At 40.9% G+C, this 25926-nt stretch overlaps 1 protein-coding gene across 3 annotated transcripts in view; it reads left to right on the top strand.

Moving 5' to 3' along the window:
- FKBP5 (FK506 binding protein 5) overlaps positions 1-25385 on the top strand; it is a 119342-nt gene extending 93957 nt beyond the window's left edge. For all 3 annotated transcript variants that reach the window (XM_010848642.1, XM_010848641.1, XM_010848643.1), the window contains exons 7-12: positions 8204-8360; positions 12830-12920; positions 15378-15461; positions 19787-19972; positions 22112-22351; positions 23069-25385. In XM_010848642.1, coding sequence (XP_010846944.1) covers positions 8204-8360; positions 12830-12920; positions 15378-15461; positions 19787-19972; positions 22112-22351; positions 23069-23176 — 866 coding nt within the window. In that variant the 3' untranslated portion in view covers positions 23177-25385. The remainder of the gene's footprint in view (positions 1-8203; positions 8361-12829; positions 12921-15377; positions 15462-19786; positions 19973-22111; positions 22352-23068) is intronic.
- The last annotated feature ends 541 nt before the right edge of the window (positions 25386-25926 follow it).

Below are 25926 nucleotides of genomic sequence, written 5' to 3'. Positions count from 1 at the left end.
CAGGGAGCAAGCCTCTCTCAATTTCATGGCTGCAGTCATCATCTGCAGTGATTTTGAAGCCCCCAAAAATAAAGTCTCTCACTGTTTCCACTGTTTCCCCATCTATTTGCCATGAAGTAATGGGACTGGACGCCATAATGTTAGTTTTTTGAATGCTGAGTTTTAAGCCATCTTTTCTACTCTCTTCTTTCACTTTCATCAAGAGGCTCTTAAGTTCCTCTTCACTTTCTGCCGTAAGGGTGGTATCGTCTGCATATCTGAGGTTATTGATATTTCTCCCGGCAATCTTGATTCCAGCTTGTGCTTCATCCAGCCTGGCATTTCACATGATGTACTCTGCATATAAGTTAAATGAGCAGGGTGACAATATACAGCCTTCCCAATTTGGAACCAGTCCGTTGTTCCATGTCTGGTGCTAACTCTTGACCTGCATACAAGTTTCTCAGGAGGAGGTTGAAATTAGTTCACATTGATAAATGTGTGTGTGTGTGTTAAATGATTTGTTCAAAATTTAATCTTAGGTGCCAATAAGAATAGTATGTAGAACTTCCAAACCACCAGCATGAAGTGGGGAAGTAAAGGAACAAGGAAAATTTGACTGAACTAGTAAAGGTAATAAAGGAAAAATAACAAGAAAACATTATATAGGAAATAAAAAATAAGATGGTAGGAATAAAATCAATCAAAGTCACCTATTACAAAAAATATGAATGAGGTAAAGTCACCTATTAAAGGCAGAAATTCTCACGAGGTTAACACAAAGATGACAACAAAATATAGGTATGTGTTCCTTATAAATAATACATATGTTCTTTATAAATAGCACCAAAAACCAAAGTGAAAGAAAGTGAAGTCATGCAGTCATGTCCAACTCTTTTGTGACCCCGTGTTCTCCAGGCAAGAATACTGGAGTGGGTTGCCATTTCCTTCTCCAGGGAATCTTCCTGACCCAGGGATTGATCCGGGTCTCCCGCATTGGAGGCAGACGCTTTAACCTCTGAGCCACCAGGGAAGCCAAAAACCAAAATGGTCCAAAAATTGAAAATAGAGGAAGGATTTAATGTATGCCCATGTTGAAATCTGATAGAGCTATCATTATTAAAGAAATGCAGATCAAAATTACAACAAAGTATCACCTCACACCAGTCAGAATGTCAGTTATTAAAATCTATAGACAATAAGTGCTGGAGAGGATGTAGAGAAAAGGGGACCCTCTTGCATGTTGGTGGGAATATAAACTAATACAGCCACTATGGAGAACAGTATAGAGGTTCCTTAAAAAGCTAGGAATGGAACTACTACCATATGACTCAACAGTCCCATTGCTGGGCATATACCCTGAGAAAACCATAACTGAAAGAGCCACACGGACCCCAGTGTTCACTGCGGAGCTTTTCACGATAGCTAGCACATGGAAGCAACTTAGATGTCCATCGACAGACGAATGGACACAGAAATGTGGTACATATATACAATGGAATATTACTCAGCCATAAAAAAACACATTTGAGTCAGTCCTAATGAGGTAGATGAACCTAGAGCTTATTGTTCATCCACCTAGAGCCTGTTGTACAGAGAGGTAAGTCTGAAAGAGAAAGACATGTTGTATATTAACACGTGTGTGTGGAATCTAGAAAGATGGTGCTGATGAACCTATTTGCAGGGCAGCAGTGGAGACGCAGACAGAACAGACTTGCAGATGCAGCGGGCTAAGAAGAGGGTGGGACGAGCGGAGAGGGAAGCATGGAAACCTGTGTATTACCATATGTAAACTAGCCAGTGGGAATCTGTGTGACACAGGGAGCTCAACCCAGTGCTCTCTAACAACATAGAGGGGTGGGATGGGATGGGAGAGGAGAGAGGGGTCAGGAGGGAGGGGACATATGTATACCTGTGGCTGATTTATGTTGATAATATGGCACAAACCAGCACAATACTGTAATTATCCCCCAATTAAAAATTCTTTTTTTTTTAAACTTTATTTAAACTTAAATGCATATTGTCACAAACATTACTTCTCATCATTTTATTTCTCAATAAAGACAAGGTCTTGCTCTAACTTCTCCTTCCCCTCACCCAAGTTGCCAACCCCAAGACTCACTACTGTTTATTTTCTAAAAATTCTTTAAAAAAAGAAATCTGATAGAACTATGAGGGTTTTTCTGGTTTTGTTTTTCACATGCTTTAATGCCCTAGCAAATTTTGTCCAGTAAGAGAGAGCAGTTCTTGAAACCATTTTATTAGGTATTTTCACAAAATAATGTTGTATGGTACCTGGGTCTAGAGCTTCCCTGGTAGCTCAGCTGGTAAAGAATCCGCCTTCAATGTAGGAGACCTCGGTTCAATTCCTGGGTTGGGAAGATCCCCTGGAGAAGGGATAGGCTACCCACTGCAGTATTCTTGGGCTTCCCTGGTGGCTTAGATGGTAAAGAATCCTGCAATGCAGGAGACCTGGGTTGGGAAGATCCGCTGGAGGGCATGGCAACCCACTCCAGTATTCTTGACTGAAGAATCACATGGACAGAGGAGCCTGGTAGGCTACAGTCCATGGGGTCACAAAGAGTCTGACACGACTGAGCGACCAAGCACAGCACCTGGGTCTAAAATGGATAGTGTTTATTCTTTCAGATATTTCCATTTTACATAGCTCTAAAGGCCACCTCATGCGAAGAGTTGACTCATTGGAAAAGACTCTGATGCTGGGAGGGATTGGGGGCAGGAGGAGAAGGGGACGACAGAGGATGAGATGGCTGGATGGCATCACCGATGGACGTGAGTTTGAGTGAACTCCAGGAGTTGGTGATGGACAGGGAGGCCTGGCATGCTGCAATTCATGGGGTTGCAAAGAGTCGGACACGACTGAGAGACTGAACTGAACTGAGCTGAAAGGCTGCTTAGTCACTCAGTCGTGTCTGACTCTTTGTGATCTCATGGACTGTAGCCTGCCAGGTTCCTCTATCCATGGGGATTCTCCAGGCAAGAATACTAGAGTGGGTTGCCATGCCTTCCTCCAGGGGATCTTCCCAACCCAGTGATCGAACCTAGGTCTCCCACATTGCAGGCAAATTCTTTACCGTCTAAGCCACAAGGGAAGCCCATATAGCTCTAAAAGTTATCTTCAAATCCTCAGGTAGAGTAAAATCTTAGTAGAAAATAATCTTTTTGTTATTTAAAAATTCAGCCAATGGACCATTTATTTTAGAATAGTATTAAAAACAAAAGCTGCATATCAGTGAAGAATTTAAATAGCTCTTAAGTTTATTAAAAATAGGAGTTCTAATATATTCAAAAGGGAAAATTCCTATAAATGAGTGAAAATTACTATTTTCCTTAATGCCCTGTTTTCAGATTAATCATTAAGTAAATATTTACTTTCTGGCCCTGAACTGTGTGTTGTACACACAGTTAGAAATACTGCGAGGTACAAAAGTGTAAGAGATTGCCTTTGCCTGCTTTGAATTTTATTCACATTTTGACAGCACTCTCTGTGGAGCCATTAACTGGTTTCTCATACCAAGTTCTAATTTTTGTTTAATCTGGTATAATTTACCACTCATTGCAGGAAAATAATCATAGCTAATGTTCATTGAGTTCATCTCTGTGTAGCCGCACATAATAGTGTTTTCACATAGTAGCTGCCCTGACATAAAAATAAATGATGTCAAGTATTGGGCTAAAAGTTTTAATTCAGTACCTAATTTAATCCTGTCAACAGTTAGCTAACATTATTTCCCTAATGTATAGATGAGGAAATTGATCTTCGGATAATTTAAATGACCTTGCCTAAAGCCACAATTAAGTGACTGAATGGGACAGGAATCCAGCAGTGACTCAAGTGCTATACTAGCGTGAAGAGGAGAGACTGGTGAGGAGTTTTGTTGGTGTAGAATGTATTGCTATGTGTATGCTTCCTGTTTAGACTAAGACGTATAACCATTATTCAGTTCAAGCAGCCAGGCTGCATGCCTGCTCTCAGCTAGCTTCTGTCCCTCAGTGCCTTGAGCAGCCTTCCAGTGGGGGGAGTTGACTGCCATGCCTGAGGGGAGCAGTTTCTCTTCTGCTCAGTGATTAATATGCCTCTCCTGATTTGAGAAACCTGTCTCTGGATCTTCCTCTTCAGGGGGTCATTAAGATCCCACTGTCTCTTGGGTGCTCTGCTCTGTTAGGCAGGAAACGCAAGCAGAGAGAAACTCCCTTGGCATGAAGTAGGCAGCAGAGAAAACCCTTGCTGAGTGGGAGTAACCTGTCGCAACCTGGTTTTCTCTGGCTAAATGGCCAGTCTTGTCTAGTAGTAATGCCATTACAACATTCCCATTCAGATCCCCATGACCCAGTAATTGTTTTGGGAATGAGTGCAAAGCTATCAGACACCAACTACTATAATTAGAAAAGAGAAAAACACTCACCAGAGCTAACGTCTTTAGGCTGGAGGGATTACAGCACTTTTTAATTTTTTTTAAGGTTATGGAGCCTCTTTCTCAGTTTTGCTTCCTAAAATACAAATTATACCCAAAATGCAAGTTTTTCGATTCTTGCATTCCAGTTTTTTTTTTTCTTTCCTTACTGCAGTGCACTCTTTCCTTTCCCCCCCTATTTTAATCGGAGTACAAATTGCTGTCAGCACATCGAGTTCATGTGCCAGCCACATTCAGAACAGGGTGTTCTGTGCTCTTCAAAACAAAATTGCTCTAGGGCAGTAAGAGAACAATAAGTCAGAGCTCCAGTTTAAGTGATGTTTTGCAGCAGACCAGGCTCACTTGATGTGGTTACACTCGGATTTCGAGGGGAGGCTCGGGTAATTCAGTTTGGTTTGATTTCGTGGGGTTTGGAGGATCTCCCCCCTTTAAGTTACGTAGACTTGAAGTTAAGAGAAAATGTCCCTTTCTAACTTGTGTATTTCTTTCTCTCCCCAAAAAAAGCCCTAAGTAGAAGCATCCTGTATGTACTTTTATTCTCTTTGGGCACGTCATAGATCATTTACTTCCCGTAAATCAGGCTGGTTGGAATTAGCAACAGACCTCCTGAGCCCTAGAGGCCGAGCTCCCAGTGAGTCATGATGGTTATTATTAAATATTTATTAAATGAGTATTTGCACTAAGTGATACAAGGTCAAAAGCAACCACAGGTCTTCCACAGCCAGAGCTGCCGTGGTTTTCTTTGGTAGCAATTGTTGAGACAATTTTTTAAAAAGCAGTTATGTGGGAGCCAGACGTGTCTGCATCTGTCCCCATGATGGGGGACCGGGACCCTGCTGTGGCGATCCGCAGGCATTTCTGTAGCTCCAGGATGGGGTGTGAGTTCTCGTCAGCTGTCACATGAAACATGTCACACCAGTGTTCCAATTTTAGAAACCAGTTAACCTAGCGATAGGGTTTGCTAGTAGATGTAAAGAATCAATGGGCTCTCTACTAGCTAAGGCTGTAACACCTCCTCTTGCACTGACATTCCAGATAATTAATGTCAATATTAAAAGGTTTTATATACACACACAGACTGCTGTGTGTGTGCGCACGTGCATATCAGTTTATCAGTTTAAGATTTTGTGGTACTATAGTGCTTATTCAGGTTCAACCTAAAAGAGATTTAATAGGAAAAAAAAGATTAGTTTCTCTATAAGGTAGTAAGTGTTTGTAAGCATTATTGCAAATGTTTCCCTATTGGGTGGCTAAAACACTGGTTCTCCCAGTATTATCTCTCTTAGACCAGCTGCGGTGAACTTTTTTTTTTTTCCTTTCTTAATTATACTTTAATTATAATTTGACTTGAACTTTTTTTTTTTTTTGCTTGCTTCACTTATCTTTCCCAACATGTTTATTAGTAGCCAGTCTTTTCTTTCCCTAACATAAAGGGGTTATCACATGTAAGGAGAATTTCTGAAATCATTTCTATAATCTTCAGATCAAGTATATGCATCAAGCTGAAAACCAGCCTAGGAAACTGACACACAGGCAGGAATCTTTCGCAGTCTCTCTGGATTTCCTGTTTTGAAAACACATTCAAAGTTGATCAACCTAAAACCACAACGAATGTACTGATAGCTTCCTCCCCCACTAAATGTTCTCTCCTTCAGGGAGGAAAACACTTCTAACAATAAACCTCACACAGAAAAAGTTGTGAGCTACTAGGATCATAAATCTCAATGCTTGAGATGTGCTACAGTACGTGGGCTGAAATTCACTTTGCTCAGCAAATCTTTTTTACATGAAAAGTGTCATCACTTTTCTAAATTTCTTAGGCAAATTTTAAAATATATAAGAACATAAATTTTTTTAGAATTCTCAAATCCTTTAGAAATACGAGCTTTTACTCTAGTAAAAAAGAAATCTTAAAAAAAAAAATTACTTGGCTGTGCCAGGGCTTAGTTGCAGCATGCAGACAGACATTTAGTTCCCTGACCAGGGATGGAACCCAGGCTGCCTGTACTGGGCGCACGGTCTTAGCCACTGGACCACCAGGGAAGTCCCTCTAGTAAAAATATCTTAAGCTTAGAATTTCCTGCAGAATCTCTCAGGTGTGTACGTATTTGAAAATAATAAAGTTGAATTTATTTGGGACTGTTTCCGAGAGAACTTTCACCGTGCTGCAAGCTAAGTTGTATTTTATATAGAATGTTCCAAAGGTGAGTTAATTGAGAGTCATCTGTATCGAACAGAACAAAATTCCTCTATTCCAGCTCCACTCTGAGAGCCAGTCTAGCTGTTGCCCCTGTTTAGAGGGTCTGACTCGAATCAGGCCTTCTCTAGTTTGGCCCAAGTGTCTGGCTCCATCCTGTATCTGTGATGGGAACAAATCAGGATGGTATTAATCCTAGTGATTAGAAAAGGGTAGAGAACTTGAAAGCATAAATGTCCATGTGACATTTTGGCCCCTAGTATCTGTGCCACTGCTGTTTACTTTTCAGGGTTTCTCTCATTTCCTAGGCCTGGGCTAAAGGTAACCTGATCAAATTACAGGAATTAGCTTTGAAACTAGTTTCTGGTCTGTGTCTAGAGTTAACATTACTGGGTCATAGAACTATAGAGTTTGAGAGTTTCAAAGGAGCTTTGAGATTCAGAAGTTGAAAAGTATACGTTGGAATTGAATTTGTATTTGGAACATAACTGTCTCATCGAACGGGTGTAACAGAACAAGTTATGTTTAGTCTCTAAAGCAAGTTATTGATCTAAAGTAAAGTAGCCCAACCAGTCGTAGAAAAGAAGCATTTTAGGAATTCATTACATTTGAATCGAGGCCATTATATTACAGAAGCAGGAATAAAGAATTTTTTATGAAAGATAAATTATTATATTGCTTTTTGGCTGCTGTGCTGTCGTGCAAACCATCCATTTTTCTTACTGAGTCAAAGACCTAAATGGAAAGGAATGAATATCCTTAATACTAAACATAGTTGGAAAGTTTCAGAGAATTGTTTATCCCAGAAGGAAAAGTCTAACCAATCAAGAGGAAAATACATATCTATATGCATTTTTCCTATATTATACTAACATAAAGCCACTTATCTAATATGAAATTACCCTGAAAATGAGCTGAGTTTGAGTGCAGTGGCTAAGTAGGCCCTGAGAAATTGACCTCTTAACATTTCTGAGGAGGTGGCTGAGAAATTTGATTTTTCAAGTTATAGTAGACTTGATTCCTTCACATTTTACATTTATTATTCCACTAAGGGATTACAGCTGTGTTATTGATGATGTTGCCTTTGGCTTTTCCATTTATTTAAACATGTTTGTGAATGAGGTTAAAGCTCTTAAAAAAGGGCTTCTGTATTCAGTTAACCCTCGTATATCACTGGAGAAATAGCCATTCAGTTGTTTTTCAACCCAGACATCTGAAGCCAAGAAAATGTTTAAGCCTTTATCTACTTGGTATTAAATTTGTGTCATTTTGATAATTACCTACTAAATAATTAGTTTTTCTTGTGTTACAGTAGAGGATATCTCTGTCAGGTTAAGTTAGAACTGTTTCCACTTTATTATCTGCTAAACTATCTTATTCATATAGTTACAGTAATTTTTAAGTTTAAACCTAAAACAGAAATAAATATGATTGAGCTTAAATTTCCCAACTGGGTGGACTAAGCTTCAACAGGACATAATCCATATGTCTCCAGATGCAAAGAAGAAGGGGAAATACTCTTTTATCACGGCCCTACATTAGCCAGTCACAAGGAGCAGCTCTGCTGACTGTCCTGTCTCCCCTCTCTCAGTCCACCTGGAAGGCCGCTGTGGTGGAAGGACGTTTGACTGCAGAGATGTGGGGTTCATCGTTGGTGAAGGAGAAGACCACGACATTCCAATCGGAATCGACAAAGCCCTGGAGAAAATGCAGCGTGAGGAACAATGTATTTTATATCTTGGACCACGGTAAGCAGTGTACTGGTTCAGTACACAGTGACTGAGGTTATCTAAAGAACAGGGATACACTTGTTTTTTCAATCAGCATTTTGCTATTTTCAGTGAAGTTAATGCCAAGAGTGGAAACAATTAATTAAATCAGGCTACAGTTAGAGTGAGTTAATGGGCCTTATAATATTACAGAGGTTTGTAAGCCTGTTCGCTTGATTGATGTGTGTTCAGGGTAGGACTGACAGGCGAGTTTTGCTTCTCTGTTTGTTTTGCCGGCCATGTCGCCAAGACAGGAAGCTCTTGCCCCTTCTCCCTTTTTCTCTGAATTAGGCTGGAGGCGGTAAAACGTGGGGGCTGGAAGTAGAAGCAACATTTGGATGATTTATTACCACTTGAATCTGTGCCACCTGTTCTTATACAGACTCTGAAAAAAGAGTGCTCTTCCTGGATCTAAAGGCAGAGGAGATGACTCATTTTTGCCTAAATTTTTCCCATCATAAGGATATCCATTAGCACTTCCAAGCTTAGAACTATCAGACACTAACAGTCTCTCTTGTGAAAACATGTTTGGTATTATTTTTAGACCTAAAATTATACCATGGATCTAACCCTTCTATCTTGAGAAATGGACCCTTGAGAGAAACCAGGGTGTTTTGATTCTATTTGTGTGAAAGTGCATCTGCTTATCTCGTGTCTCCTCTCTCCCTGGATCCTTGGGTTTCAGTCAGTAGGATTTTGAGTTACTGGGAATCCTGATGACCTGCACTTGCCAATAGGTATTCTTGTGCCTTTTGTACAATTGCTTGCCTTGTGTAGCCTTAGTCCTAATCCAATGGCATATTTACCTTTGCCCTGACGCTTGAGTCATAATTGTATTTCTCAAGTGATGTTCCAGTCATGCCACTAATCCACTTGAAAAGCCTTGCAAAATGCTCTACATCTCGAACCCTTTAGAGCCTTCACTGAGGCACCTTTTATTTAATACCTTCTTTTTCTCTGCTTATTCCTTTCTGAACTAGTATATTCCCACCTTTGTGTTTTATTTGCATTTACTATGTAAATAGTAGTATGTACTTCACTCAGATGAATCTAGTTCTCTCTTCTATAAGAACCTATTTTTTAACTCAGGTGGGGCATAGACAGGCCATCACTTCCATATCTAAGTAATATCTAATTATTTTTAATCCAGCATCCCAAAGTTACATTAGTTCTAAGCTCATATAAAGAGAGTGGTATTTATGCACATATATTTTCAAATTTAAGTTCCTTGCAGAGGAGTTCTGCTTGTATTGTAAACATATTATATGAATCAGTTTATTACATTTTGACCTAGCTGACAAGCCAGTTGTGGAAACAGATGTCTCAACTGTAATGGGCAGAGAGAAGCCGGAGTTACCCTTACATTTATTAATGCAGATGGTTCCTTGCAGGTTTAAATTGTGGTTTTAAAAAAAAGAAACAAAAAACATGCAGCTTACCAGCCGTGTATACTTGACTCTAAGTCTGTTTCCCTTTCTATAAAATGGGGATAGCAGTATCTGCCTCACAGAGTTGTGGAGGACTAAGTAAGAGAAGGCATGTAAGGAGTGTAGCAAAGTGCCTGACACACCCGGACCCTCAGCATATTGGCTGATATTGCTGTCCTGATGACTCTCCCATTTGACTCTCAGACCACAGGGAAAAGGAAACCCTGTTTTAACATGTGGTAGATTTTTCAGGCATAAAAGTAGGCAACAAGTTTTCATGAATTTCTAGGTCTAAGAGGTTTTTCATATGTTTTGTGGAAATAGCATGGTTAGAAAGGAACACATTATTTTCTCTTTTAAGATGTTCCTTAGTATGTTAAGGAGTCACGAAGTGCAATGCCTGTAACAGGAGACTGCCCACACGTGCACCATGTAAGTAAGATCTGTATATGTAGAGAATCCGGGCGTGCGGGGAGTGTGTGCAGTGAATTCGCTTGTCTTACCAGGTTCCCACTTAACAGACACACTGCAGCTGAGTGTGGCTATAAATATGGCTATTGCAAATATGTGTTTGGTGTTACTCTTAGGGTCACCTGTATTTCATTCTCCAAAAGATTTCCAGGGCATATACCTTCTCTTTGATTCTGACAAGACTCCTTGACAGGATGTTTTCATAATAAAGAACTCATAAAACACATCCAGAGAATCCCATTTTCTCACCTCTCATCAGGACAATGTCTTTAATATTGTTTTAAATATGGTGACTGGTTAATCTTTCTTGTTTTAGGTAAAGTATGGCTAGTTTTAACTTTTTTCTTCCTTGTCTTCTGTACGGCACCGACCCCAAACAAAAACAGGCTGTCAAGATCCAGAGTATCTCATTATAAGGCAGTGTGGTTCAAAAACTAAACAATTATCTGGGACCCACACAGTCTGAATTTAAATCCTGGCTCCACCACTGCCTCTGTGTGACTCTCAGGAAGCACTTCTGAGTCTTAGTTCCTTCATCTGTAAAAAGGGAATAATCGCATATAAGGTACAGGTGGTGGTTGTGTGCACAAAAGGGTATAATGGTCATGAGCAATCAGTGTTTCTCTGCTCTCCGCAGGCGCCTGTCAGTTTACGAACATTGATACTGGATTCCTTCTGTTACTGTAACCCAGCCTGTCTTTTGGTTAAGCCTGAAATTCCATTTGTGGTGGTCTTTCACTTGGGCTCCCCAGGTAGCGCAGCAGTAAGGAATCCACCTGCCAGTGCAAGAGATAGTGGGGTCGATCCCTGTGTTGGGAAGATCCTCTGGAGAAGGAAATGGCAACCCACTCCAATATTCTTGCCTGGAGAATCTCATGGACAGAGGAGCCTGGCAGGCTACAGTCTATGGGGTTGCAAAGAGTCGGACATGACTGAGAATGCATGTCTTTCAATCAGATGAATTTGTGGGTCCTTCCTCACCCAGCCTAATCCAGAGTAAATCAGACAAGCTTCTGTATAATTGGAAGTCAGTTTAGATGCTCCCAAAACAGTTCCCTGGGATTGTGTTCCATATACCTCTTCACAGAATGGACTGTACAACTATGCTGTCAGTAAACACAGCGCTCAGCAAGGACTCACCTGCCTACCTGCTTCCCAGCAGTTAAAGAATGTCCTTTATTTACCAGATGGCAGGAACAAAATAGGAGATACAGCAGTCTGAGAGCTCAAAGTAGAAAACTAGTCACCACTTCCTACAGTTGGCCACTGGTAATTATGTCCGCTTTTATTTCTTCGCTGAAGATACCCTTTGCCCTGCTATTAAAACCGCCACACCCCATTCCTACCAGCTTTCAGTCCGTCTCTGTGCCTTCTCTGGCTCTAGCTTCCACTGTCTTGTGTGACAGTGGAGGTATGTGAGTAAACATTTTCTTCCTGAAAAATTGAGGCAGGGAGGAGAGAAGTGGTGCAGACAGCAAGAGATGAGTGTTCCCAGTCCAATCCTCTTAGCCCAGAGAAAACTGAAGCTATTAACACATCAATCCAGTTTTGGCATCTTTCATCCCATAGCCTGAGTGTTTGAGTTACTAAGTTTTTTGCAGTGCCATTCCATATATTAAAGAGAAGTTGGCTTGAAACACATGGGAGTAGAATTATTCCAGGGAACATTTTCCTATTATGCTGGGCATTGTTCTACATGCTGGGAAACCGCTGAACCAGACAGACAAAGCTCCATCAGAATTTCCGTTCTCGTAGACGTGTGCTCCCTCGAATGCCTTGCATTTGTTAAAATCTTAAATGGTCTGAAAAAAACAGATTTCTGTATCCTCAGTAATTGTATTCAGTAAGTTTGGCTAAAAAACGCAGTGTTTTGTAGTGTTACAGCCAGGGAGCTATGGGAATGCAGTGCAGCGTGTTTCTCTTGATGAGGCGTTAGAGCTTGCTGGGGCTGCTTTTTTACATTATATTTTGTGTTTTCTAGTATGCTTTCTAAAAGTCTTGAAGAAATACTGTGAGGATATATATCCTTTCTGGTGTGTGATCCTTTCCCCCCATTTATCTGACTGGAAATGGCACTTCTGGAAGGGGACAGTATTTTAAAGTTAAAAGCTCATTAAAACATACCTCTCCCACATAGCACTTTAACAATTATAGTGTCTGTCTTCTCTAGGTCCTGATGAAGCTTCAGCCCTGATAGTCAAATAGTGTCTGTTTTTTTTAAAAAAGAACTAGATATAAAATCAAACAGAGAAAAAGACAGTGACATTTACAATTATATTAAGCAAGCTGTCCCAAGGAGTCCAGGTGTTGCATCACACAGGAATGTAAGGAAGAAGACTAAATGGAGCCTGGCTTCTTAAAAAACCACAGCAGTGGTACTTGGCACTGTATGTTCTGACCAACATCTGGTTTATCTTCAGGGTCTCTGATGTGTGTAGTTTGCAAATGAGAGCTCTATGCTAATGTGATGCGTCAAGATACCGAAGGAGGTGCCTGGAAATAAACCAGTTCTTTAAAGTTGTTTGTTTTTTTTTTCCCTCTCCATTTCAGATATGGTTTTGGAGAGGCAGGGAAGCCTAAATTTGGCATTGAACCTAATGCTGAGCTTATATATGAAGTTACACTTAAGAGCTTCGAAAAGGTGAGAAAATACCAACTTCTCTGAAATCATGACAGATTTTCTTCTCCATCCACTTCTTGTAAATTAGTATCTTACATTACCAGATGGTATAGATAGAAGGTATTTGTATGTCGTGCTTTCCATGACCGAGTTTGTCCCCTGTCTCTGATGCTGCTCCTAAAGCACAGCACAGCTGATACACAACCAAGGAGCCCAGGGTTCTTATTTTGTTCCTGTGTGTCAGCCTTTTTTTTTTTTATTATTATTAACTTTTTTGGGTAGAAGCCAAGACTTGTTCCCTTATTTGTTCCTAGACTTGTTCTTTTTGTACTTTTTTTCCTGGGTTGAAGACAAAAAGGTTCATGTTCTTGCCAAGCAGCTCCTTGGGGGAGTGGGGTGCAGTTTTCCAGGGCTGAACGGGTTGTACCCTTCACAAGAGTTGCAAAGAGGCCGTCATTGTGGCTCCAAGTTATTATCCAAAATACAAGGCTTCGTGCACCACCAGGCTCCATGACAAGGGACACAAGGAACAAATCTGTTAACCTTAGACCTTTTCTTTTCATACCTGTCCAAGTAGAAAAAAGTGTTGGCCTCAGGATCCAGAAATGGCATGCCTCCTTGAGCATACTTCCATCTCAGATCCACCTCTGGAGGCTCCCAGCAGCAGCTTCCCTGGACAAACAAAACATTTGCCTGAGCTGGGTACACTGTCATATCCAGCTATGTCCCTGCCCACCAAAGTCTCCCTTCCCTGAGAGCCTTGTGAGTGCATTTTTTAGACATTTTTCATCCCCTCTCAGTGCTACCTCCATGTTCCTTACTTTAAGCTTTGGACTAGAAAATGAACATTTTTTTGTTATTAGACACAGAAAGGAAATCATTGTCCTGAGGGCCTCTTAATGTTGGGCTGAGAAAGGGGAGGACAGCTTTGGGATCCTCTCCTAATGGTGATGCTCCGGATCATAACACAAACAGACACATGCTCTTTTCACAGCTATTGCTTGTTGTCAGATAATGTCTTCTGAAGTCCTGATCCTCCAAAGTTGTCTTCATGGCACAAAGTTGTTTTAAATAGGGAAAAAGGGATCTTTTGCACATGGTTATTTAGGCCTTTGGCGTTCTTGTTTCCATGTCAGTAAAGTAACCCCCACCCCTTCCCATCGTGGCCCTGTGGCCCTGGCCCACTCAGGCGCCCTCTCACTCCTGAGTAGTACTGTGGTACACCACAGCAAGCCTGTGCTCAGTCACGGCCCCAAGGGCACATTTGAAACCATGTGATCAATCCATGAAGATACAGCAGTCCAACATAGGAGCACCTCAGTATATAAGGCAGCTGTTAATAGACATAAAAGGAGAAATTGACAGTAACACACTCATAGTGGGGACTTTAACACCCCACTTACATCAGTGAACAGATCATCCAGACAGAAATCAATAAGAAAACACAGGCCTTAAATGACATATGACAGTTAAGACAAGATGGACTTAATTGATAGTTATAGAGCAGTCCCTCCAGAAGCACCAGAAGACACATTCAAGTGCACATGGAACATTCTCTAGGACAGGTCACATGCTGGGCCACAGGGCAAGCCTTGGTAAATTTAAGAAAGCCGAAATTGTATCAAGCATCTTTTCTGACCACAGTGCTATGAGATTATATACTTGAAACCATGTGACAGTGTGTGATGTTGTTGGTTTTCTGTTTTGTAATATTAAGAACAGACTTATAATCCACTGAAGCTTCATAATTCTTATCAGTAAATTGACAATGGCTGTGTCAGTGCTTTTCCCCTAAAGGACCTCTCAGATTGTGATGTTGACTCTCTGTGATCCAGCTGTTCTTAATAAAAGTGCAATTGTCCCTGGACTCATATCTGTAATGTGGGAAAGTAATGATACACACAAATTAGCAGGTGATCATGAAAGTGCTTGTTTATGTCTTTGCATCACCTCCGTCCTCCCACTTATGTTTTCCTTGAAATTCCCCAAGTAAACTTGTGCTAGTTTGGAGGCTTCAGGTCTGATTGTTTCACAGTGAATATAGACAATTACATGACCTGGAATTTTTAAAACTGTGTTTGAGTATATAACTGTGACTTGCCTGCAGTAGTGTTCCCATTTTAGAGTTAAAAACTGAATCTTGAGAGAAACAGCTTGCCAAAATTGTAATAACAGTATAGCAGCAGAATGAGAAAAGAGGCCCCAGCTTTCATTGTGTGGCCTCACCTTGTAATTCTAAAGATGCACTCTTAAAGAGTGCTCAACAGTCCAAGCCTCCCTCTTGAGCAGCGTGGGTCAAGCTACACCTTTGTTCTCATGGAGGGTGAGTTCTAACCTACCAGCATCAGCAAGGGCACACAGTTTTAAAAGCCACTGTGTTTCAAGGTGTAGAAGTAGCTATAGTTTTTTCTTAGTTTTTTCAGCTGATGCTTTTTCCTTCTTAGTTCATCTAACCATCGTCACGCATTTATACAACAGGCCAAAGAATCCTGGGAGATGGATACCAAAGAAAAACTGGAGCAGGCTGCCATTGTCAAAGAGAAGGGGACTGTGTACTTCAAGGTACGTTGAGTCTTTGTACAATACTTTCCATCTCAAAGAATTTACTCAACTATCAGTGAATTGTGCTGATATCCCCTATCCTGAATTCTGTCAGTACCCTTCAGGATAAGAATAAGCCTGAATTTTTACAAGTCTGTCATTTTCAGTATAAGAAATGATAAGGCAGAATGAATTAGTGTGACACAGAATACAAATGCCTCTTTAACACATTCTGATCTAGACTGTAACCATCCATAGCATCAGACCAGGTCTGGCTTGCCCACTCACCGTGTATCAGTTAAGGCCTCAAGCCCTGTGCTTGGAACATAGTGGGCCATCACCAAGTGTTTGTGCAACAAAACAAAGAATGAATAGAATAATTGTGAGCAGATAGTAGCATTCAAAGGGATAAATTTCATATCATTTTCCCTTTCCACTGTTTTGGGGAAGTCACTTAGGTACATGATAAAAGTTCATGCACAGATTTCAAAAGGAACTGAACCCAATATAAAAAGTGCAAAGAGAATTTGTTACTAGATTTTTAAATAATAAATTGTTAGGAATCAACATAGGGTTGCCAGAAAGGCTAGTAACTCTCATTATTCACTTTAACAGTGACACCATGAATATAACACCATCTGTCACTTTACCCGCTTAAATGAGTTGAGTGGGTACAAATCATAACTTAAAGCATTTCTTACTGTGGGTGTAGATAATATATATTTATTTATAACTCATATATACTGGATTCCCTGGTGGCTCAGAGGTAAAGAATTTGTCTGCAATGCAGGAGACATGGATTCTATCCCTCAGTTGGGAAGATTTTCTGGAGAAGGAAATGGCAACCCACTCCAGTATTCTTGCCTGGAAAATCCCCATGGACAGAGGAGCCCGGTCGCAAAGAGTCAGACACAACTTAGTGACTAAATGACAATATCAACTCAGTGTAATAAAACAGCTTAGCTGTTCAGAAACTAATTGGTTGCTGATGACTCAGTGTTGCAAAGCCAGGTATCATACAGCTGTGTCCTGAATATATACAGAGAGATGGCCAGAATTTGTAACCAGCAGCAGAAATCAGTGCTAAAGTAGCTATACAATTATTTAACTTCATTGCGTCTTAGCATCATAACTACAATAGTGATTTGTGTATTTCATAATGTTATGAACCCTCTTAAAATTACTGATGTTTGGATAAAACCTGGATCATACATGTTATTTTTAACATGCAATTTGATAGACAAAATCTTTCAAAACATTAGTCTATTGGAGAAAAATTACTGAAAAGGTTCAGAACCACTGACCTAAGACTTTTTCTCCCAGAATGTCTCTGAACGTTTTGCACTAAAAAAAACTTCCCTGGAGGCACCTTCACATTTATAGGTAACAGATCCCAGCGGCGATCCTAGTTTTAGCTATACGACTTTAGAAATGGTAGGTGGGTTCCTATACACATTCCCTTTTCAGATGTCAGGGCAAGTTCCAGTCTGCCTAGCAGCCTTCCTGGGCCTCGACTTTTCAGGGTGTGTGACTTGGGCACAAGCGCAGGGGCCTGGTGTGGCGGCCAGAGCAGAGATGGGGCACGGTCATGCCACCCACACAGTGAGCCCTATTCTCAGTGACCTGTCGGCTTGGTTTACACCTAAGTGGGTAAGTCTCTGCTCTTAGTAGGGTAGAATTGTAGAAAGCTTTTAAATGAAAGTGATTTTGGTGTTCAGAGTGTAAACTCCTCATATGAACCTCTGAACACTAAAGAAAGGTAGGAGAGGATGTCTTCATTTGGCTCTGAAAATAATTATTAAGCACATGTAGCATGACGTTGCACCCGGCACTGTGCAGGTCAGCTAAACAGACAGGATTTGTGCCCTCATAGCTGGCACCTGGTCAGTGTCTCTCTCCTCTGACTTGGAGGCAGAGTGGGAAGAAGGCTGAGGATACTTCTTACCAAGAGGTTCTTGCGCCCCCTTGTGCTCCTTGGGGATAAAGCATTCTTAAAGCAGCTGAGTGAAGGGTCATCTTTCAGCCACAGGACCCTTTGTAGACTCACCAGGTTTTGCTATGTTTTGACCACCATTACTGAACCAGGAAGCCAGTGCTCTGATTCAGAAACAAGTTGTCCATGACTCTTGGATTTTAGGAGTTTAGGTTAAAAACTCAAAACCCTCTTTTGCTCCAGAAGAGTGAAGGAAAGAGAAGACTTCTCAACCTTGGCACAGTTGACATTTGAGGCTGTAAAATTAATTCTGTTTGGTGGGAGGTTCTGTGCATTTAGCAGTAGCCCTGGCCCCTACCCACTAGATGCCAGTGGTACACACACATTCTCCAGTCGTGACAACTAAAGAACATCTCTAAACATTACCAGATGGTCACCTGGGGGCAGAATCACCCTAGTTGAGAACTCCAGTTTTAGTCCATCAGAAGCAGAAATAACACAAAGATCTTTGCTCATTTTAAGTTGAGATATAAAAATTATATATACTATATATGAAAGGACTATCGAGAAAGTAAAATGCTCTTTAAGTGTAAAGAACATGTACATAAAGTCTAATACTTGGGGGTTTTTATTTTCTTTCAGAAACTATAGCCTCTCTACCATTCTGATAGTCAGCACCTACCGAAGTGATCGGATCTGGTCTTTGTCCTCCCTGGCTCTTTCCTTCCTCTATGACAATATATTAGATAGAAAGGTAATTAGAGGAGGATGAGAGAGAGGAAGAAGAAACTAGACATAACAGGGAAAATGCCTGCCCTTCTCACTGAATCTAAACAAAAGGACAGCTTTCATTTTCACCCATATCTCCATTTTTCTCCCAGTGATTGAAAAACTTGATTCCATAGTTATATTCCTTTGACCTTAATATTTACTTAGCAAACCATCATCAAGAACCACCTTGTGTTAAACCCTGAATATTCCAAAAGGGATAGGGCATGATTCCTGTCCCAAAAAGCTTATAATCCAGCAAGAGAAAAGACAATGACAGAAAATGCCAGCCCCTGAAACTGGTAAGGACTTCACTCTTGAGTAGTGGGGCCTAAGGCTATGACAAACTACAAGGACAGCCAGCCCCCAGCTTATACCTGTGTGAAAGCAACATGCATCCGGTAGAAACCATACTTTGAATTTGGGTTTGCCTCTACCCAGACTGGTGATGTCATCAGCAGTGAGCACAGCTCCCAGCCATGGGATCACGGGGCTGAATAACCGACACAGCGGCTCTGGACCCACACACCTTTCTGGTTTTCACTTTCAGGACAGTATTCAATAAATTACATGAGATATTCAGCACTCTATTATAGGCTTTGTGTTAGATGATTTTGCCCAACTGTAGGCTAGATCACACTGAAGGTAGGTCAGGCTAAGCTATGCTGTTCAGTAGATGAGGCATATGAAATGCACTTCAGTTTCCCTGGGCATACTGGGGGGTGATCCCCATGTAAGCTGAGGAAGACTGTACCTTCATATCCAGGCCCTCCACTTGGAACTGTGTCTACCCCATCCTCATCACCGGAAACTGACATCAGGGCTTCCTTTCTACAGTAATAGAGCATATGTATCATTCATGTGAATTATACGGTTTTTATTCACAGTTGTTACTGAGTGAAAATATGATTAAGAGAAAAGTCTTTCTCATGTAGTCAGGTGACTAACACCTGTGTTACTTTTGTTTTATAGTTATGTATGCCGGACAGCTGTTGATTGTGTATATTCCCCAGGTCTGTAGATCAGTGGTTAGCAGACCGCAGCCTGTCTCTGTAGGCAGGGCTCTCCTGGGACTCAGCCACCCCCTTTGTTTATATATTGTCTGTCGCTGCTTTAGTAGCCAGGACAGAGTTACAGCAGAGACTGTTTGGTCTGCAAAGCCTAAAATATTATCTGCCCCCTTATAGGAAAAGTTTGTCAACCCTTGGTTTAGCTAACGAAGATCTGCTGGGTTTGGGACTAGCACTTACCAGAATATAGTATCCGCTGTCCAGGGCTGATTATCAGGAGAAGGGGAAAGTAACTTCCCTTCGAGTAAACTACTGACATAGTCTATAGCCACTCACAGGCCTTATGAAAAGTTTGGTAAATACTGGCACCAAAGAATGTAACTCAGAAGCCTTGATGCCCGTGTGCTGAAGAGAGTGAGATGGTAAATGCTGGCGAAGAGCATCACAGTGCCCACCCTGCAGCAGCTCAGAGGTCACTGGGGTTGAGAAGGAACAGGGAGAGGTGTCTGGAGAGCAGGACACTCGCGCACCCTGCTTGGGATGAGGGGGTGGTTCCCTTCTGAGGATCTGCTTCGCTCCGTTTGAACTCGCTCCAGAGCCAGGACAGCAAGTAATTACTAGCTTCTCTCTCTCAGGGAGGCAAGTACATGCAGGCGGTGATTCAGTATGGGAAGATAGTGTCCTGGTTAGAGATGGAATATGGCTTATCAGAAAAGGAATCGAAAGCTTCCGAGTCTTTTCTGCTTGCTGCCTTCCTGAACCTGGCCATGTGCTACCTGAAGCTCAGAGAGTACACCAAAGCCGTGGAGTGCTGCGACAAGGTAGAGTGTCTGCGTGTGGGATGAACGTTACATAGCCCGGATCTTTTTCCCTGTCTTCATGCTTAGTCATCCTACACTTCCTCTCAGCCAGGGTTTGGGTTTTTTTCATTTTGTTTTGTTTGAGATTATTTATTTCTCAGTAAGAACTGGGAAATTCAGAAAGTTTTTTTTTACTACAGTCATACTTTCCTTATGCCTAGACTGTTTATAATACATTATGAGTTAAAAGTTTTGATAAAATTAAGCAATATTTATCCATGACCTTAAGTCTGTGGCATTTGGTACCAGGTTACACAATTTTATAAAAACAGATTTAACTTATTAAGCCTTTTAGGTCTTTAAGAAGAGGCTGTGATGGTTCATCCAGAGATATTTACATATTTTTATTATCATATTTATTCACTGCCTAGGATTACACATAAATAATTTGCAAGACCCACAAAGCATCAGCACCCTCATTCCATCTGTGTTGTTAACATGGTAAGCAGTGCCTAAGCACTAACGACTGGTAGAAGTACCATATGTATGACTCTGTTCTTTTCTATACTAATGATGCTACTGTGTCAGGTAGGAGGTCCCAGAGTGAACACTGTACATTTTACTATGGGTACAAGCTAGTAACTGGATATATCTTAAAGACAGACAAAGGGAACAAGAAAAGCAAGCAACTGTTTCAGGCCTTCTTTGTAAGATTGAGTTTTAAAATTTTGAGTTTTGTGGATCAGTATGTTATATGAAATATATAACATGATATATTAAATATATTAAATGGCATTTTGCCTGAGAGAATAATGTTACTGTTACATTTTTAAACCTTTGTTGTTCTTTCTTATAAAAGTAGTATAAAGTCATTCAATATTCAGACATTACAGAAACATCTAAGAATCTGAGTCCACTCATAAAATTCCCACTGACCCTCTCCCAAGGCCATGGTCATTCACGTCACACGCACATTCCTCTTGTTTTTCCATTTCCATAAGTAGAGTAACATGTATGTGTACTTTTTAATGAGAATGTATAGATTTATAGTTCTATAAAATAAGGCCATCTTTCCACATCTTACCAGTTCATCATATTCTTTTTAAAGTCTGCTTAGTATCCAGTGTATGCATCTATCAGTTTATTTAACCAACCCGTTTTGGTAGATTTCCAGGGTTTTGATATTACAAATTATATAGTGTCTCTCTGCATATGTATGGGATTATTTCTCTAGGATAAAATCCCTAGAAGTCGAAATACTGGGTCAAAAGACATTCTGTCAATATATTTAAATATGTTTAAATTTTAATACTTTATATATTATTGAATATTATCAGTGATTCCTCAGTATTATTGACAATAGAAAATTCTTATTTTCATTTTTAGTTCTTGGTTACTAATTAAGTTGTACATCTTTTCATTACTTGTATTGAAATAACTAGTATTTCTTCTCTGAATTGCTTGTTTACATCCTAAGATTATTAAAAAAAAAAATAACCATTTGGTACTTACACCTACTCCAACTAGGTTTGCTTTTTAAAAAAATAACCCTATTATATTTTTATGGAGGTTTGCATGTAAATATATTTGGATTAGAATTTATTTTTGTGTTTATGAGGTTAGAATCTAAATCTTATTTTCTACATAGAATCTCTTATTTTCTACATGGATAGTCACTGTTTTAGCCCCATTTATTGAAGTTAAAATCCTTTTTATACATGATATATGTTACTATCTTTGTGATTATTAAATCTTTTTTATATACATACACATGAATCTGTTTCCAAATGCTTTGTTCCACTAACCTGTTTTTTCATGAAGTACTGTTTTAATTTTAGTAGTTTAATAGTATATCTTTTTTTCTGGTAGGTCAAGTCCCCTCATTATTTTTGAGTTTACAGAAATTTTCTCAGCCAGTCTTAGGCATTTACTTCTTCCATTGGCATTTAAAATGAACTTCTCAAAAGCCCTCCTCCCAACCCCCCTTGGGATATTTATAGAAACTGCATTAAAAAAAGAAATGAATTTGATTATTTTGACCAGTAGTATATAATTGCCTTGAGCCTGGTCTTTTCTAAGTCTTTTGGCCAGAGACTTTTCTCTCCAAATTCCCACAAGGTACATGGCATTCTTTCTAAAATATAGCCCATCTGTCCACAGGCCCTTGGACTGGACAGTGCTAATGAGAAGGGCTTGTACAGGAGGGGTGAAGCCCAGCTGCTCATGAACGAGTTCGAGTCAGCCAAGGGCGACTTTGAGAAAGTGTTGGAAGTAAACCCCCAGAATAAGGCTGCAAGACTGCAGATCTCCATGTGCCAGAAAAAGGCTAAGGAGCACAACGAGCGGGACCGCAGAATCTATGCCAACATGTTCAAGAAGTTTGCAGAGCAGGACGCAAAGGTACGTGCAGAACCCACCCACCTTCAGGTTGCGGGAAGACGGACCGACCGCACCTCTGACTTCCATCCTAAGGAGGTTCCCATAGGACACAGGCCCAGGAAGACAACCCGAGAGGCCACGAGGAGGGAAGAGGACTTCAGAGCTGATCAAGGCTGCTTGGATATAGAGGACGAGCCGGGAGGGTACGCGGTTCAGTTCACCAGAGGCACAGTTGTGAGGCCCTGGCACGTCCATGCAAGAGAAGAGGGGAATTAATTCCCTAGAAGTGCACTAAGGCTTTTATTATTATTTTAAAAGCCAAACACAACACTTGCTTGTAGAAACTTCTGAGCTTCCTAGGAAATAAACTCTGAGGGGGAAGCCCCACCCCATGCCCTTTACTTTGAGGCTTGAGAGCCAACCTAGCAACCCAAGAGGAGCAGTCAGCCCCCCGGACCGCTCAGGTGTATTCTGGTCCTCACTGACCGTCCACTCAGACCCTCAGTCACGTGGACTTGACAGTCAAAGCTGTCCGTGGGGTGGGCTGGTCACTTTAACCAAAGAAAAGGGAAAGCTCCCAGGTTAACTGTGGCAGCAGCACTGGGACTGACCAGCTGTGAATCCCAATACAGTCGTGCTCACGCCCTCTTGTGTTAGACGTGACCATCTAGAGGAGCCAGGAAGCAACTGGACATTTCTTTTTTCCTCTAACCCTCTTGATTCCTGTTTGTTCCTTAGGAAGAGGCCAGTAAAACAATGAGCAAGAAGACTTTAGAAGGGGTCACCAACGAAAAAGAAATAGGAAGTCCATCGATGGACGAGCAGAAAGCCGAAGGGCACGTATGACACCACGCCACGGAGGGAAGAGTCCTAACACACTCGGCCCCTCCTCCATGGGCTTTCACCCAACTCAGGACTAAACAGTGTTTAATGTAAAGTTTGTTATAGTGTATGTGATTCTGGAAGCAAACAGCAAAACTAGTAGCTTCCCAAAAACCACCACCCTGCTGCTGCCCAGAGGTCTCATCGCGGGGGCGGTGTGGGACCACTCCAGGTGGAACAGAGCAGCGTCTGTCAGTGTGGAGAGTGAGCCAGCACCTTAAGTCCTGCTCATTTCAGTTGATGTCAACTTGCAATATCCAATTCTGGGTCCCTTAAGATCATTCTAACAATTGGGGGCTGTCTGTTAGGTTTTACATTTGATTGAACTTTAATAGCACTGCAGAAACCTAGAATTCAATGCTTGATGAGTTTCTTCTTTCCTATAGTTGGGCAGGGGAGAGTTGAGGGTGGGGGAGGTTTTGTTTTCCAAATGACTGAAGTGCTCTGAATGCAAGCTGTTGCATTTTTAATGAACAGAACCCACTGTAGAGGGGCCAGGTCCCGCTCAGGTCCACAGCAGCATCACACACTTGAAAGCCAGAACCTCAGAGGCGTCTTGCTTGCTGACTTTGCCGCCTTAGTCAAGCAACCCCTCTGTGAGAGCGGTTTCTGCCCCGCAGCCTGTCCCCCAAGGGGGACCCTGTCATTCCTAAAACACTCTTCCATGATGGTGAGAAGGAGGTTCTGGATTAGCCTTCCCCACTTTGGATGAAGTTCTGAGACACTGAAATGTGAAGAAAGCAGTCAGAATTGTGCTTTTTCTTCCCTCCTCTGTCTGTCAGGAAAGAATGTTGCATCCAGTAATGCCTGCTCATTGCTACCGTTCAGTTTCTCACTTCCATTCTGATCTCTCCTATCAAGAATTTCAGACTTGTTCTTATATCTTTGACATGGAGTGAGTTTTTATTTAACCTATCTGTCTAGGATCCTTGAAGCATTTTTTGTTGTCTTTTTAAAATTCCTGTCTCATAAACACGTGTATACTGATATATGGAAGTTTATTTACACTCCTATTTTTTTTTTTTGACTTTTTACTACTAAGTAGCTTAATTTTTAAAAACAAAATCTGTGAGGTTGAAAAATCATTGCTCTTCTACATTAACCGTTTTCCTTGCAGGTTTGACATGCTGTAGCTTTCTTTTCCTGCACTGATAGCTGCTTTGTTCTGGTATGAGTTGTGGAAAAGAGTTGAAAACAGCTTCCCATGCAGGTACATCTAGACTAAAATCTCCAGTACTTGGGCATTGAATTAGGGCAAGTCTTAAATACGAACATGTAGTTGAATTTTAGTCCTTACGGGTAAGCAAGATTAAGCATGGCTTTCTAGTCCCACAGCCTAAGAAATAAGAAACACTCATAGGAATGCATTTGGCAACCCAAAAAACATTTGTTTCAACCTAGAACATCTCACCTTTTTAAATCCTAAAAAACACTGGCAATTATATTTTAGATTCATTTTTATTTTTATGGTGGTTTTAACAAAACACTTTTATTCTTGGGTTAGGACCCATGTTAAAACATAAAAATAAAGTCATTTCCTTTTTTATACCAGTTTTCGTCTCTATGGAACAAATGGAATCGAGTTTCTCCTTTAATGATAACTAGAATTCTTTTTAATTTCTCATGTACACACTTGTCTTTTTTCATGAGGTATTTCTTTAAAAAGCCCCAATCTCACCTAGAGAATATAAAGCAAAAGTTGATTTTGCTTATCTGCTTAACTGCCTAGTATTTGTAGCTCTGTTGACTAGAGCATGACTCCAATGAGGCCAAGATTGAAATTAGATCCTAAAAAGGCCAGTTAGATTTTTGCAGGTAACAAGCAAAATAGTATTCCCAAAACTAGATTCTCTTAGCCCACTGTCTCCCTAGTGTATGTTATGGGTCACGGGAACAGAAAGTGTGTGGAGGGGGGAGAGGGGAAGGGTGGGCAGGTGGTTCAGAGGAGACTATTACAAGGTGCCCATCACCACTCAAGACAAAGAAACTTCATGTATTCTTGTATCAGATTCAGTAATTTTAAACAATTTGTCTAGAAATCAACTGTCTCTTAGACTGCATTTGGAGTGGTGAGACAGATGAATTAATAGCAGATTGGTTTTTAAAACTATTCAGATGTACTTTTTTGGTGTTCCTTAAATAAATTCAGAAAAACAAATGTGATTTCCCATTATTCTTGTTGTTGTGTTGTTTTAATCGCTAAGTCGTGTCTGACTCTTTTGTGACCCCATGGGCTGTAATCCACCAGACTCCTCTGTCCATAGGATTCTCCAGGCAAGAATACTGGAGTAGGCTGCCATTTTCTTCTCTAAGGGATCTTCCTGACCCAAGGATCAAACCCGCTTCTCCTACATTGGTGGGCGGACTCTTTACCACTGAACTACCTTGGAAGCACCCCACCCCCACCATTATTCTTGGTTTTGCTCAAATAGTCTTCAATAAAAAGGTTGTTTTGGTTGGGAAACTACTTTGGGGGCCCAGCTGAAAAAATGAAACCTCAGAAAACTGACAAGAGACAACACTGTCCTGCTCTTTGCTCTAAGACACAACTTGAGATTAGCTTTGGGGTACAGGCAATGGAATTATGCATCTTTGTTCAAATGAACCAAATAATCAGAAGAGAATTCTGTGTTTGCATTAACCAGTAGACATTCCACCATTTTCATTGTAAGGCAGGTTCAGTTTGGGAAGTGAAGAGGTTTAATTGTGCCCTT

Source organism: Bison bison, unplaced genomic scaffold (genome assembly GCF_000754665.1).
Source record: "Bison bison bison isolate TAMUID 2011002044 unplaced genomic scaffold, Bison_UMD1.0 scf7180017864270, whole genome shotgun sequence".
Taxonomy (NCBI): Eukaryota; Metazoa; Chordata; class Mammalia; order Artiodactyla; family Bovidae; genus Bison; species Bison bison.
The sequence above is the reverse complement of the archived record's forward strand: the minus strand, read 5'-3'. Positions and strand labels throughout refer to the sequence as shown.